The sequence below is a fragment of the Monomorium pharaonis genome, chromosome 3 (assembly GCF_013373865.1).
Source record: "Monomorium pharaonis isolate MP-MQ-018 chromosome 3, ASM1337386v2, whole genome shotgun sequence".
Lineage (NCBI taxonomy): Eukaryota > Metazoa > Arthropoda > Insecta > Hymenoptera > Formicidae > Monomorium > Monomorium pharaonis.
Window position 1 is genome coordinate 30,029,650 of NC_050469.1, and position 16,852 is coordinate 30,046,501.

The window sequence follows — 16,852 nt, forward strand, 5'->3', positions numbered from 1 at the left end:
AAAAATTGTTTCTCTTTTCTTTTGCGAAAAGATTTCAAATATTTTTGAGAAAAATTTACATAAATTGAAATTATAAGTATGTATATTTACATTTATGTTATATATTTATATAATCATATGTGTTTATTAGTTAATAGGATATTTGAAACACTTTTGTAATATGTAATTCAAAATAAAATGTGCAAATTATGTAACTTATGGTTGATATGTAAAACCTGATACAAAACTGTTTGACAAAGACGGTATCTGTTCTTTGGGAGACAAATTTCGTTTTGGTTTTTTCCGATATGGATATGGAAATCCTTTATATGGATCCTTAGATCTCTTCACTTTGTCAGCATGTTTCTCCGAACTCATATGCTGCAAATATATAAACAAGCGATATTAAATTTCAAATACATTATACATTGTGGTACGTTTTCGATACTTCTATATAATGCAAAATGTAAAATAAATGATAAAAAATTTATGGAAATACTGTTAAAACAAAAAAAAACCATAACAATCAGGAGATATTGTATGTTGAATTGAATATGTACAAATAGATTATATAAAATACGAACATAAAATTGGATATGTACAAATAGATTATATAAAATTTTTGTACCACATTGTATTGAGATCGCGAGTTGAAGAACTTGTTACATATATCGCAGGTAAGCAAATCCGTTTTGGGAATCCTTAGTTTGGGAGAAGATTGTTGCGCACTACCAGTTGATTTCAATGAGGCACCTTGGGTGACAACCTCTTTGCCATCCCATTCACCTAAGCATCAATGTGCGATCAACACTATCTATATATCACAGCCGCAAAAGCGGTAGTTTGTGATAATAAATCAGCTTGAACACTACATTCATGCTATAAAAAGATTGATCATTAATGAGCGTATAATATGAAGTATGCTAAGAGTGTATCTCTGTAATATGTAAAAATAAAGCATATTTTCATGCGAAAATAATCCATTAATTTACAAACTTTTTATAGCAATGTGAGATTAATAAATATTAAGACCTGTATGATGTTTTTTGTCAAGTTTAGATTTTTTACACAATATATATTATATACATATAACAATTATTTCAAAACTTATTACATAAAAAAAATAAGTCCAATAAAATTGTTACCAAAATGTTATATATATATAATAAAAACAATCACCCCTTATTTTCTCTTGGAAAATTGAATTATAAATTTATAAAAGTAGGCGCACACACACATATATACATCACGTCATTGTATAAAAATTTAATAATTCGCATTATTTGTTGTTCTTTATTGTTCATGAAATATTTTTCATAGTGTATAAAGTCATTAAAAAATAACAAAAAATATTTCTATAACACAGCAATATTAAATAAAAAAGTAATACATATGTAAAATTTGTACATGAGAAGGAATTAAGAGGTACAGTCAAACAAACTTAGTTTATTAAATATAACATATGCAAACAAGTCGTGACCAAATTGCTTTTCACGATACGAACATGTTAATAAGCAAACAAATATAATATTACTAATCTTTTTCAATAATAATTAAATATTAAATAAATAATAATAAATAATAACGCAGAATAACAACAAATTTGAAAGTATCACTAAGCGCTTTCTAGCACTGAAAATTTTTTTACAATAAAAATTATGCGAATAGCAAGCAAGTTAATTCCACATAGTTAATTCATAGAAAGAAGTGAAAAGCGAAAGTAAGCAGTAGCGTCAAGCATGCGAATGCGAACAATACTAAGCTGTAAACTAGTACAAATGTATCTTTCTCTAGTTTATCCAGGGACATGAAGCGATTAGTTTTAAGACCATATGGCAGTGTTTTTCTTACCATATAGGTTTTATTATTACCTCTCATTAATTTCTTTTTATGGCGGCTCCCTGCAAATACATGTTCCATGTAATTTTTTAATATTATTTTAATTTTTTAATAAGATTTAAGCTAAATTTGTGATATATATATATCACAAGTAATATATTGTATGTAGTCATTACCATTGAGATGTGTCTGTAACTGCTGAATAGAGTTCAGGCACACATTACATACGTTGCACTTGAGCCCATTCGTCTCCTCATCCTTGGTAAATGAGATCTTTGTTTCCTCAAGGGTTGCCATTATATTCTTAGACCTTACCTGCAATACAATATATACACAATATCAACTTAAATATATTAAGTAATATATATAGTGCATTCAATATATTATAAACGTCTCTACTTATTACCTGTTTAGCATGACGTGCGCCTTGTAAGTGCGTATCTAACACCGCCTGGCTCGTGAACGAAAGGTCGCAGTCTTCGCATCGTACAAGAGGCTTCTTCGTTGGCAGGTTCCCCATTATATTATCGACCACCGCCTTCGTTACCGGATCATCGAGATTCGTATTTATGACGTTCTCCGTTGGCACAGCCATTTTTTCGATCTACAACACATTAACGTACGTTAATTGAGATTTCCCTTGGACTAGACGATGACGACAATGACGACGGCGACGACGTCGGCGACAACGACGGCGACAACAACGGCGAGACGAAACGACAATGAAAACAATAGCATGTCTTTCTGGAGCCGACTCCGAAAGCGAATATTTTCCCGTGTCAATATTATCGAAGAAAATTATTAATACAATATATACCATGTCTATTATCGTGGCCTTATCCGAACGTAAAATTTCTTTCTTTCTTCCGGCACACACAATCGCGCGCGCGTATCGTCGGAGCTGTACGAGCTGTATTGCTATACGACTCTCAACGACCCAGTACGCTGTGCCACAATAATTGTGCGATATTAAAGCGGGGTAGCAGCGCGATCGTCCCGTCGGAGTATCAAAATACAATTGTGCTGACATGTAATATTTACCGTTACAGTTCTCCCGCTCGCCGGATCCGCCGCTGTTGTAGACCGCTATTGTGAGAATACAATTTTTTTTGTTTTGTTTCGCGAATCGCTGGGTAAATATAGCGCTTTTCCAAATCACTGTTCTTCCGGACAACATCAACGTGCGGCTCCGTATGTATATGTATATGGCCCCCTCATCAGCGGCAACCTCGTCAGCTGCACCTACCGCCGCGCTTCTCGTCCCACCCTCTCTTTCTCCCTTCCTTTACTAAAGTATATGTACGTACGTGCTCCACACTCCAATGCTCTTTGAGTGCAGACGGTGCGGGTTAGGAAGAGCAAATCCTGTACCGAAGCACGACCAATGAGAAGTTCCCGTTTCCTTACAGGCCGAATACCATTGGCCATGTCGTTGGTATCCCTTGTCGTGTAGACTTTACGAATTTTTCAAATGTCATGTGAAGGATATTCAAGCTATTGTTATGGCAACATTATTTGTCAACCATTAGCATTTCTCGAATGGCCGGGATGGTCGTTGATTGTTATTAGATTTTTTGTTTTGCCGTTGATCTTTCGATCATCGATTGTGTCACAGTTTATCGTGTTTTTCGTTTGGATTTTTGTTTATACACCTCAAACTATATTGAGGCTTAATTTTGTCGGTACTTGGATTTTATAAAGTATAGTACACACGTGGTCGATAATTTTCACTTGAAATTGGCTGTTTCGTATATTTCATATAAAATATGAAATATATATATAATATACGAGTTTCATATAACATACGAACAAGTTCTACAAGCTTGTAAACGTTCCTGAAATCATTTTATCCTTGTTGTTTATCAAATATAAATAACAACAAATAATCGTGAGCGTTGCGAGCGTTAAATAGAATATCTTCTGTACAGGGAGAATATAATATTATGTACCCCATAAGCCAACTTCAAATGGAAAGGCTTTTCTTTTTTTTTCTCAGACGACGATTCCTTTGATTGACACTAATATGCAAACGCTTCGTAACATTTTATGTACCAATCGGAACAAACAATTTTATCGGAATAACGAATTAATCAATAAAAAAAATGCTTTAAACTGTTTGTAGCATCAAGTGAACCTTATCCTTCTATATTATAATTATATAAAATCGGAACTTTAAGGGGGAAGAACAAGAACTTGAAAATTTGCGTTTCTTTGATTCTGTGTGATTTTATTACACACAAGAAGACATATATAAATACTCATTAAAAATTATTGGCAACATTCCAGAGGCATTCTACAGTGCACGTAACGTGTCCTATATGGAACTCAGCTAAAATGAGTAGGCATTTACGCGCTTGATTACGAGGCCCGTGTATACGGTGCGATTCACGCGTCCAATCGTCTCGAACAGCGACAATGAGTGTGCGGCTTAAGGCGAGCGGCCAATCAGGCGGCCCGGCTCGTGGCAGTGTGCACGCGCGTGTGGCGCGTGGTACATACATAGGTGTGTATGTTATGCGCGCGTGTGTAGGTGCCTGTCGCGAAATATAGTAGCAGCCATCTTATATTTTGTGTCGGAGAAAAACAATTCGGCCGTACAAATGTTTCGCGATTGCCCGTGAAGAGCCGCTCGACGCAGGGAGGCGGTGCGCTCGATGAGGCGCGACGTATTTCGACCCTAGACCCGGACCACTACATCAGCAAAGGTACCGTACCGTCGACGGCGAGCGCGTCTCTGATCGTGGTTTTCTACCGCGAGGAGAGACGCGCACACAACAGACACGACACCCTCCCCCACTTCCGCTCGCGAGAGAAGTCTCCGGTCTTCCCTGGGCCGTTGGCGACATTACACTTTCGCCGTTTCTTCATTGGCCACCTTTTTAAAAATAGAGCGGCTCGCGTCACCCTCGCCATCACCGACGACGGCCCCGACGGTCCGTCCGATGGTGGCGTCCGCGCCCCGCGGCTAAAAGTTATGCAATCAGCTGATCGTCTGGCTACCTACTGTCACTTGTCAAAGATAAATGTCAAGGCGGACGTACTCGGTCTAACCTGCCGTACGTACGCGCCAGGTCCGCGCGGATGAACGCTCGCACGCGTGACGCCGCTTCTCTCCTCCCCCCCCCTCTCCCCCTTATCAACCCTCGGGGCGTCTCGCTCTAGAGCTCTGTTGTCGCACGCAGGTGGATTGGTACGCAGGATATGAGCAGTTTGTCAAGCGCAACCTGACTCTGCTCCCCCATCAGCAAGCAGCAGTGCACCAGCAGCAGGACGAGCAGACTCAGCAGCTGGCGCAGCACCAGCAGCAGGCGCAGGCTGACATTATGACGTCCATGTTCGATCAGCAGATCAAGAGTGAGCCCATGGGGTTCTACTCGGTCGCTTCCAGTCGCTCGGACGGATCCAACTCTATAGTGAATCTGTCCGACGATCGGGAGGAGCTGTCTCAGCAGGAGGGTCACCTGCAGCCGACTCAGCAGCAGACGTTGCAGCTGAGTCAGCAGCAGCAGCAGCAGAGTCAGCAGGGCCAGCCGCCGGGTCAGCAGCAGCAGACGCAGCAAACGCAGCAGGGCATGCAGGAGGACGACTCGCCGGGTCGTCAGTCCACGGGCCAGCAAACCGTGAAGGAGGGTTCGCGGTCCAAACCGCAGCCCTGCAAGGTTTGCGGCAAGGTGCTGTCGTCCGCGTCGTCCTACTACGTGCACATGAAGCTACACTCCGGGAACAAGCCCTACCACTGTACAGTATGCGAGGCGAGTTTCTGTCGCAAGCCCTACCTGGAGGTGCACATGAGGACGCATACGGGCGAGCGACCGTTTCAGTGTGAGCTGTGCCTGAAGAGGTTCACCCAGAAGAGCAGTCTGAATACTCACAAGCGGGTGCACACGGGCGAACGGCCGTACGCGTGCGACATCTGCCACAAGCGCTTTGCCGTCAAGAGCTACGTGACCGCGCACCGCTGGAGCCACGTGGCCGAGAAGCCACTGGTTTGCGAGCGGTGCTCTCTCACGTTCACGTCCAAGAGTCAATTCGCGATTCACATTCGTACACACACCGCCAGCACCACGTACGAGTGCAATATTTGCGGGCGCACGTTCGTACGCGACAGCTACCTAATAAGGCATCAGAATCGGGTGCATCGTGACATGCAGGGTCAGAGCGGCGGCACGAATCATCACAATCCGCCGACGCCGAGTCAGAGCAGCAGCGGTGCTGGGACACCTGGCGGCGGCGGCACCACCGGCTTCGAGAGCCCGGTCTGCGACCTGCGCTACAGCGAGGGACCGTCGTCCCTGGACGGCCTCGCGGGGGCCAAGGGCGCGGGCATCGCCGTAGATATCGCCAGTCTAGCCAAGCAGAACAATCTACAGCTTCCATTACCGCTGCTGCATCCGCAGACCACCAACTAGTGTTTAGACAGCAGCAGCTCTACCCAGCAGTTGTCCCTGCCGCAACACCAATCGCCACCGCAGCAAGTAGTAGTAATATGTCCCACCTCGGCGTCCTCGCCGTTCACACTTAACTCACCTGTACTATCTCACACCGAGCACACGAGTACGGTACCGCAGAGTGTCTACCAAACGACGGGCTGCTCCTCCTCCGATCCTCCTTGCCTGGATAGCCCCCAGGAAAGCTCTCAGCTCTACGTAACTCCGCAATTGTCGTCCCCTATAGATCCGACGTCGGAGCCGCAATACGTGCACTGCGGCATCTCCGTGCCCGCGTTTCAACCCGCGATCTACCTGTACGCTCAGTACGCGAATACGAGCCCCGCGATTTCATATTCCGAATACATGCAGTGTAACAATTGAGAACGACGCGAGTTTTCATCTAGCATCGATCCTAGCGACTTTCCAACGCGAACGGGAAAAAAGCAAAAAAAAAAAGAAGATACCAGTGAGACTGGTGCTATTTAATCGCGTCGGTCAACACTTTGATCAAAGTGCCTATCGAGCATCCAACTTTCGGGTTCGTAGACACGGGTGCTCGCTCGTCACGGTATTTTAGGAATACGGTTTCGGTTTCGGTCAACGGGGGGAATCCACGGGACGACTTAGCTCGATCAATCGCGAAGTGATCACACTGACTGTTCGATAAAACGTTCGCTAATACTTTGTGTGTCTTTATATCTTTAATGGATTTTATATTCACGACTCGCATACATCTTTTAACATGGGATTGAATAGCACCCGCTTGAAGCGGTCCTCAATTGTTCGACGACAAAAAATCGTGCTGGCGCAGATCGTTCTGATGAATCGATTGCGATCCGTACGCGATGCTAGCTGAAACCGAAGCGTAACGTGTAACGTTTCTACAAGTCTCCGCGATTTCAGCACTATTGTTTCGCCTGGTTTTATAATCACGTCTCTCTGCGAGTATATATACATACATGTAAACACAACGTATACGTGTGTGTATATATATTATGCGAACCACATTATATGACACATACACATATTTATATTATATTTTTAAACAAGTTTAGTCACTTGAATCTGTGATATAGATAGTAATTATTGTCTACAACGTTTAAACTATTGGTTTACCATTTTGACGAATATCAAAACACGAGGGAAAAAAAAAAAGAAAAAAAAAGCAATGTCACGAGGCGATCAAAAACTTTAGGCGATGTTGGTCTCTACCGAAGGTGTGTTTGGTAGACACCCTATTATTAATTTTACAAAAAAACAGCAACAAAACAGTAACACATACGGCTAATGTCCTAACTATTGTCACTGCTATTATTCTAACTACCACTATCACGCGTCTATCACCACCACCGACATTTCCCCAATTATATATTATCTATCACTACTATTACGGCTATTACTACCAACTATTACTCTACTGCTACTTCGTACTGCTACTCCTATACTACTAAAAAAAAGAAAAAGAAACTACTACGAACACATTATCACTAAGGATACACTCGTACATGCGAGAGCGCGCGTTTTTATTTCAACTACGTGTAGCGCATACGACTACAACTACCCGTCGCATAGTCGTCATGGTTTCTCTTTAGCTTGAAACGCTACGAGAATTCCTTCCTGTCGCTTTTTCTACAGATCGTAAAACGTTCATCCCTTCGCAACACCGACGGACCGATGTATGTGACGAGGTGCGCGCGTTTGCGATTAAGAAAAAAGAGAAAAAGGAAATTGTTCTTCGTTAGAGGGTAGAGCAGGCACAGCTTTCAATCAGTTCCATAGTTGTACTTACTTTCCACATATCTCGAAATGTACACACAGATATATATATATTGTATATACATATACATATACGACGTACGAATGTATTATAAAGCGGAAAAGTAGGAGGGTGCAGGTCATAAAAAGAAAACAGTTCCATCACGTAAAAGGCGCAAATAGGCTGTTGATTCTTCGCAAACGCTCTTAGCTATTAGTTTATTATTAACTCCTGTTCTCTCTTTCTCTCTCTCTCTCTCTCTCTCTCTCTTTCATAATCACGTCACAAGCTTTAGAATGCAAGCGCGAGGGAACCATGACAACCGCGCGTAGAACTGGGAGTAAATCTCAAAGTGCACATCCTTAGACGCGGCTGTTGCTTTTGAGTGATCGAGAAATCTGAGATAATTGCGACCAACGTAATGCAATTCACCAAGAATTAAGCACGCGAAAGTAGAGCTCTGAAGATACACAAATCGAAAGAAATTACATATATTTGCGCTAGCGTGCCTCGAACCCCCTTATTGTGGTTCTCCCTCTTTTTTTTCCTTCTCTCTTTCTATCTCTCCTTCTCACTTTCAGCGATCTAATTTTCACGTCGTGAAATGATCAAAATGATCCTGCGCGCGTATGCCTGAGGCTTTCGATTTAAAGAGGATGCGAAGTCACCTAGGCAAGACTGATCTTTATTGTAACGAATTACGAAATGTTTATTCTCTTTCTTTTCGTCTATTCTCTCTTCTCTCCATTTTTATTCTCTCTTGTCTTTCTGATTTCTAGTTCTTCACCGGAGGCGCATGTAAGCGCGCTGAAAAGAGGATGATATAATAGTTTTTCATTGATGGAAAGAAGAGCCGCGCAAAAAAATGTAACGATCACAAACGAATGAGTTAAGCAATCGGGAAATTGGTTATCCATCGTTTCATTAATTAACGTGGTTAATTAATCAAGCGACTTGATGAAAATTAAATAAGCGATTAATTAAGTTAATTATGCTTGAAGAGAAATCGTGAAAACGCGCGGTTTCTGGTTCACGATCAAGGAACGAGGTGCAATGGGAGAAAGCAATTGATCTTTTGTTTTTTGTCGGCTAGTCATTGGGCAGCTCTACAAGATATTAAGTGTACTACAAAGCTGTGATTAAAGCCTCCGTGCATATGACCGCGCAGCTCCTAATTATAGTGATATATATACATATACATACACACATATATATATATATATATTTTGTAGTTTATTATAAATATGTAAGTAAAAAGTGAAATTTATAGATAGCCCTAGAAATATTTAAAAATCGCAGTTCCGGTCGATCGGTTAATTACTCACGATCTCTTTCTTATTTTCTTTTTCTCCCTTTTTTGTTTTACCTTCGCAGTGTTGGGCAAAAAGGCACATATGTAGGTATTCATAAGTTGTCGTTCGGGGAGAGACGACTCGCGATTACGCGAGTATTTAAAGAAAGTTTTATACGAGTGCGCGCGGGGCGCAGATTTACGTTTTATAAATTTTTATATAACGATCGTACTGTTTGAAATAGACGCTTGCTTTTTCCAGAGGGCTGCTCTTATCGATACGTTTTAAGCTGATTATTTGCCAATAATCTAGTTGCTAGTCGATTAAACTATGAACAACATTACAAACACTCGATCACAGAGTTTAGTTTATGTTATTTAATCCTTGTATACCCAAGCTAATGAAATCTAAGAAATGACGGAACTGAATTAACTTAAGTCCCCCAGAGTTTTCTTTGAAATTTAATGTCGTAAATGTTTCTAAGACATTTCAAATAGTTTAAAAAATAATACTGAAAACTTTTGTAGCTGAACGGTTGCCAACTTGATCGAAACAAAAAGTGAAAATAAAATAATCACTTGTGGGAAACTTAAGTTACCCTTCTTAGGTATCTAAGGGTTAAATATGAGCGCGCAAATAAAGGATAACGCGCATTCGTATAATCGAAAAAGTTTTAGTTTACTTGCGTTCTTAAACGTTAAGACTGGAATTGCACAAAACGATTGTTACTTTCGGAATTTAATACAATTCGGGCGACAATTTCGCGATTTGAAAAGACACTTTGTTACATGGCATCGATTTTCCACGATGCCTAAAAATCACGAACGTCGCAATTGCATCTCTCCGGTGAATGTGACCGGTGAATTTCAGTCAGGAACGATCGTAGCCAGTGAAATCAGCGTCCTGGAAATGTAGTGAGATTTTAACTGTGTTATTCAATACGTAGAATTAGGAGCCATTTCAGACAGTATATCGCGTACGTACATAAGTATGTAGGCGTATATTTTTTAGGATTGCCCAGCACTGAGACCTGTCGAAACTCTCGAATCGGTAATAATCGATCTCACACGCCGATCGTTTTTTTTTCGCGGACGTGTCTCCGAATTCTGATATTTGCGACATGTATATCAAAAAATGTGTATTTTCGTAAGAGGGGGGATGGAAGACGGGTCCTTCCTTCGGGAGAGTCCACGTCGGACCAATACACATATATGTATATATGAAAGATGATAAAAATGAAAAAAGAAAAAAACGAAAAAAAAAAAGAGAAGAGAACGCGTTCTGCGGCGCTTTTTGAAACGCGGAATACATTCTACGAGTGCTATATACTTATACACACATAACGCATGACGAACGAATACTTCTACGTAGAATGAGAGATTGCACATTTCTTTGTTCATTTATCTCGGTTTTCCTGTTTTTCTTCGTGTGCGCCATGTGTACGAATGTTTCTTTTTAGTCATCTAGCTATCGGGAAATTTCGATGCTTTTTATTATCCATTTTCTTTGTTCAGATAAGTATAAAAGATCTTTTTACTTTATATAAGTATTTTAAAACTGTTGTCTTTTTTTAAATATAAAAAGTAGCGTGTTAAAGTTGCACGCGAATAAGTTGCAATTGTGAACGAAGATATATATTTATTATAGAGATTTTAACTATTATATGCTTGACCGAATTCGTAGATGATTGATATTAAAAGTTCGAGGATGTAATATCAACTTTGTTCCACTTTTCTTCCGCTCGTGACTAAGATAGATATACTCATTGCATTGGCTTATTTTTGTTCTACAACTGATATTCCTCATAACGTCTTGATTATTTCTGGTATTTCGATTATCGTCACAGCCATTGCATGGCTTGATATTGATTCACTCTTTCCACTTTCGCCAGTAATTATAACGCCAGAGATCAATCTTATATCAACTGTTGATTTCGTATAAGATCGATTTTATTACTAATATGAAAAATTCGACACTAGAACAACTGTCCTGATCATCAATTATCGAGAATTCGATGGGTTGCCTTGAAAGATAAGTTGCTCACGTTTTTAAATTTTGAAGAATTAAATTTAAATCAATCTTAAGTTAAATAATTTTGTTATTCTTAACTTTCACGTGTGTGTCCAAATTTATTATTTTACACAAACATGGGATTAAAAAAATAACATCTAATTATTTTATTTATATTAACGTGTACATGTGCAAATCATGAATTAAATTTATCAAATTTAATACATTTTTCTTTTTTAGTCAAATTGTTTAACTAAATCCTAGTTTAATTTAGTTAAATTGTTTAATAAAACTCCATCGTTTTACTTGAAATTACTTGAATTGAGTACAATTCGATATTACGAATTAATAGTGCAAAAGGGAAAGAGACGACTCGTGAACGTGTAATTTCCGAATTTCTAAAAGCACCTTGTACATAGTGTAATCAATAAAGGAATCAAAAGACGCACTAGGAGACCAACATGAAAGCCTCTACGTAAAACAGTTCGGCAAGTTACCGCGTACGAATTTCACGCTGTTCTTTGCGAGCATTGGCGGTTTCATTAATAAAACACGAGACATCGAAAGCGAATGACTTTTATACTACTCATGCAAGTCATGCAGTTCTATTAGAATAGTAATCATATGTTAATTCCTATCATTGCGATAATGAGCATGTTTAGCTAAGGAAACTGTTACAGCTTGTGATATAACTTGCTTGATCTAATGATCGATTTGATTGCTACTTAGCTTTTACACAAATGCTGTCTCTGCTGAATATCTATATGTTAGGAGGAAATGGACAACATTGATTTTTTTTAATGCAAACATTACATATTTCTCCAATAACATTTTTCGCAAAATCGGTAAATGATTACAAAATTTCTATACTTTTTTAATCAAGGAATTACACTAAGAGCGATGCAATAGAGGTAGCGGATCATATTCTGAGTTTTCTATTTTCGACAAAGTATTAAATACTAAACAGTAAATATTCAGAAAATACCTCTTAAATAATTTGATTTAATAACAACACAATTTAATAATTATAATATAGAAGAAAAAAATAATAGAAATATAAAAATATAGAGAAATTTGTAAAGTGCTAAATATAAGAGAGATAGTGTCAACTCATTTTGCGAATGTTTACAAAAATTTAATTTGTTGCATATTATATTCTTAACGCTATATGCAAAACGTATCTATTAAAAATATTTTGGACAATATGTTTTCATACACATGATAAAGATATCTTTTACACACACATGATAAAGAAATGTTTGGCGGCTATTTAAGTAAACGACTACGATTAATTGGTACACTACAAAACAAGAGGTATTAATAACAAAAATTTATTTTAGTCAATTTAATTAGATCCGAATATTTAAAGATTGGAGAAACTATCAGAATAATACGAATAAAACATGAGGTTGCATCCAAAAGTTCAGAAAATTTGAATTGTTTTTCTAAAGAAATTTTAAACTAGCTTTATGCCTTTCTTGGGAGATAATTAAAAAATTTGTTATTACATATATCTTTTTAGGTAAATGTTATGAGTAGATATTAAATTCATCAAGATTCGCTAGTAATATCAATAATTTTAAAACTGTTAAACAAAGCCAACAAATTTTAAAAAGTTTAATTAAAGAATATTTTTGATTTTTTTTCCTATTATTAATGCAATTAATTTAAAGTATTATGAAATTCTTTATCTGTGACATTAATAATGATAGACTATGATAGATAAGCGAAGCCATATTTGATAAAATATGGCTCTTGATGCCTAATAAATTTTTGCGTAAAATTTTTAATTTTTAGTCACAAAAATTTACGTAAAAATATTATCAGGTATTAAAATCCGTTTTGATCGAATGTAGCTCTCTTTGTGTTAAATTAAAATAAATGAAGTAAACAAATTAAAATTAATAATATATATATTTGAGAAAAAGATTTATGTGTGAAAGTGAAATATAAGTAACTTTATCATAATACAATAAACCTTTTATTATTTTGCAAAGAGAATTTTTTTAGTAAAAAGGGAAACATTTTATATATTTTCACTATGAAAAAAATATTTCATATAAAAGTCATACAATATGCTTGTTATTAAAAATTCGTTGTTCAGATTTATGTCTGTGATTATTTTATATGATATTAATTTACGTTACCTTATTTATATTACAAGTAGCATTACTCCGTTAAAAATTTTATTTGGAATTGGAAACGTAAGTTGATATTTAATTTACTTCCGAAAGATACGAATAAAGAAGCAGTTTGTACTCGAATTAATTTTTATCTAACATTAATAATCATATCCTGTGATTTTATGTTAAATTTAGTGCCGCTTAGCTTTCAGGATGTTTTGCAATGTAATTGTTATTTTATTTCTTCTTTAATTATTTTATCTTTTATGATTTTGTAATACAGAAGAAACCATTGTTACATACAATAGTAAATTGGCGATAAAGAATGGTTATTTATCTATATATAAATAAACCAAGATCGAGATTGTGTATACAGAGTATCCTTTCGCGTATATAAAATGTGAATGTTTTTTTTTTTTGCGATCCATCACAGTATTAGATATTTCCTCATTTTTATTATTTGAGCAACTTGTAGAGAAATTAGCTTCTGAAAAATCGGTTGATTATATATATAATGTGTTATTGTATTTTTTGTAAAAAAATATATAATAATTTATATAAAATATTTGTATCTGTGTCGAATCATTTATTAGTGAGATTACACACATAGAATAGGGTATAGGATATATCCTAAGGTTTCGTTTTATGAAAAGCATAGATTCATGAAATTCTTCCGCACTCTTCTCAAATTATACTGTCAACGACAATTTAATTAATCGTTTTTAGTATATTATCTCTGCCATCTCATTAAAGTTAATAGCTGTTATTGGAAGATATAAATAATTTTTTACGATTTTATTCTTATTGAATTTTTCCATTATTATATTATGTTCAATTCTCATTAAAAGAAAATACTAAAAAACATTATTTAAATTAAATGTACATGTAAAATAATTTATTTTAATTTGACCAATATCTTTATTAATGCATCAATCAATGCATAATTAATGTATAAAGTTTTCAGGAATCTTGTCAGATACAAAAAAATTATATACGGCACTTGTTGACAGTTGTTTTTTTTATTTTAATTATTTGTAAAAAATAGGTTGAAATACTTTGTTAAACTTTTCCTATAGATAGATAAACACGCTCATCTCTCAATGACGCTGCTCTCTTGTGCTTGAATATGATAGTGATAGATTGGCAATATTAACAATAAGTAGTAATCACAACGCATGCAAGCAACAAAAATTATTCTGCTTTAAATTAAATAAATATAAAAAAAGTTTGTGGATTCTAGGATGCCATACAATCGTGGAGATAAGAAAACACTTTCCGAGTTATAATGATAATTGGTTTTGTCGAGGTCGGTTTCTTAACTTATATGCTGATGTTAATTTATTTATGACATTTGCAAAATCTTAAAATCGTATTTAGAGTAAGAAATAATTTTAAATAATGCTTTTGGAATTTTCAAGTTATATCTTTTTTAATAGTATATATATATATATATATATATACTTTTAAAAATTCTTTTAATTACATAATATATATATATACATATATATATTGTAATTTAAAAATTTATTTTATACTATGCTATTTATATAATTTTTTTTATACAGTAATGTTTCTATATTTTAATAATGAAATGAGGAATGGAATGTGTGTGAAGAAAGTGATTTATTTACGTATAGAGATTTACGTTCGTTATATATTTTTAATGTATTATTTTTCTGTATAGATTTATATATACAGTTGGTAAATTTTGTTATATTTCGTATAAAATTGAATTTTGTTGGACTTTATGAAATATTATAATATTCGTAACATTTTTTTAATCAAGAAATAAATGATTTTTTCATATTTTTTAATTTTGTATTTTTAAGAGCAAAAATTCGACAGTTTTATTATTGTGATAAAAAAAAGAAATATTTTTGAAGCCGTGAGTAAATCGACATAATAAAGGATGCGGTTCTACGAAAGTCGTAATTATGCAATTTTATTCTAATATTCGTATGCTAATTTGTCGATCGATTACAAATTCTTCATTTCATTATAAGATTATGTATTTTGTTTTTCTTTCCATATTTAAAATAACATAATACATATATTCAAGCAGGAGAAAGAGGAAAGAAACACGAAACGTAGAACGTATGTAATTAAAAAGAAACAGATTTAGAATTAGAAAAATGTTACATTCATTGCGAGACTGTAGAGCTTTTTGTTTTCAATTTTCTGCAGCGCGCATACGACAATATCAACTAATCGATCGATTATTAGATACGAAAAAGTCTTGACATTTGTATCTATACTTGTCGATGTTAGATAGTTTGTCTTCGTTATGTTGATTAGCTATCATCTTGTATCACATACTCTAATATCCTAATACTCTTATACAATTTAGCGGGTAGTTGCACGTATCTTCCTGACGAGTTCTTTCAGCGAATTGAAATCGAAGTGTGGAACTATTGGTGGTGGCATCTTTACCAAACCTACATACATACAGAATTGTCCTTGGAAATATTGCCACTTTCTTTTGAAATCTTTATTCTTCATTGGAAAAAAGAGAAATGGGTCTCCGTTGCTTTTTTTTCTTCTTGCGCACGCTTGATCTCTTAACAAATCGGAGATACCAGGGGAAGGACCAATTTGATGATCGGAGTTTTAGTTTACGCGTGAGAGGGATTAAATCCGATATGAAGGTGGTTCTCTGAACGTTCCAATGAACAATACCATAAGAGAAGTGGCAACGTTTTATATGAAGGGCATCACGTTTCATTCCCGATACTTCAAAGCCAGTTCCTGGTCCGACTATCTTTATCAAGTGCTCTATCGTGCCGTGCGATCGACTCCGTACTTGTGATAGCCCCGGTAAGCACAGCCCTTGGCTCGTAACGTTTTATACCCTCGCGTCGCCTGGTACGAGCAGCACGTGATGTAATTAAACCTGACTTTCAGTAGGGGGTCGATCGGGGAAGGTTCTCGTAGGGGGATGGTAGATCGAAAAAAAAAGGAGGGCAGGAATTCGAGCTTCCGAATTTAGCGATTGGTCTCGAGATCCGACAAACGAAGAGAAAAGACAACCTAAAGACGAACATGGGAATTTTGACGAAGCAGAGAAAGGGGAGGGGGAGTTAAATTGACAATGCTCGCGTCGCTCGACATTGCGCCTGTACCATTTTGCTTCTTTAGCAGAGTACAATGCCATTTATTTTTGTAATACGTTTACGTAGGATAGCTCTTATTTTTATAGGGGTTTACTGTGCTACCGTAAGTCTTATAGAGGCCTGCGTAATAAAGTAGTGTAGGAATTTTTCTAGATGTCGCAGAGTCCACAGTGGAATATATATATATACATATATATACATATATATATATTGAAAAAGAAGGACACGCACTTCTAGTACTGGCTTTAGTTTGAAAACAGACACGAAGACACGGAGACACGCGACACACACGCACACACACGAATACGTAGCA

At 36.6% G+C, this 16,852-nt stretch overlaps 2 protein-coding genes across 3 annotated transcripts; one reads left to right on the forward strand and one right to left on the reverse strand.

The window, feature by feature from the left end:
- Positions 1–104: 104 nt before the first annotated feature.
- On the reverse strand, positions 105–3,085 carry LOC105833802 (zinc finger protein 346). Of its 2 annotated transcripts, none has more exons than XM_012675802.3 (6): positions 2,860–3,085; positions 2,225–2,422; positions 1,995–2,133; positions 1,851–1,880; positions 608–765; positions 105–360 (listed from the first exon to the last, which is right to left on the reverse strand). In XM_012675802.3, exons 2-6 carry the CDS (start codon positions 2,411–2,413, stop codon positions 196–198), a joined length of 681 nt encoding a protein of 226 aa, XP_012531256.1. In that variant the 5' UTR covers positions 2,414–2,422; positions 2,860–3,085; the 3' UTR covers positions 105–195. The 2 variants fall into 2 exon arrangements, with proteins under 2 accessions (XP_012531256.1, XP_036140630.1); XM_036284737.1 differs by lacking the exon at positions 2,860–3,085 and adding an exon at positions 2,636–2,852.
- A 1,230-nt stretch (positions 3,086–4,315) lies between these two features.
- On the forward strand, positions 4,316–10,540 carry LOC105833795 (zinc finger protein 33B). Its single transcript, XM_012675790.3, has 2 exons — positions 4,316–4,523; positions 5,001–10,540. The coding sequence occupies exon 2, from the start codon at positions 5,142–5,144 to the stop codon at positions 6,225–6,227; it is 1,086 nt and encodes a 361-aa protein (XP_012531244.1). The 5' UTR covers positions 4,316–4,523; positions 5,001–5,141; the 3' UTR covers positions 6,228–10,540.
- The last annotated feature ends 6,312 nt before the right edge of the window (positions 10,541–16,852 follow it).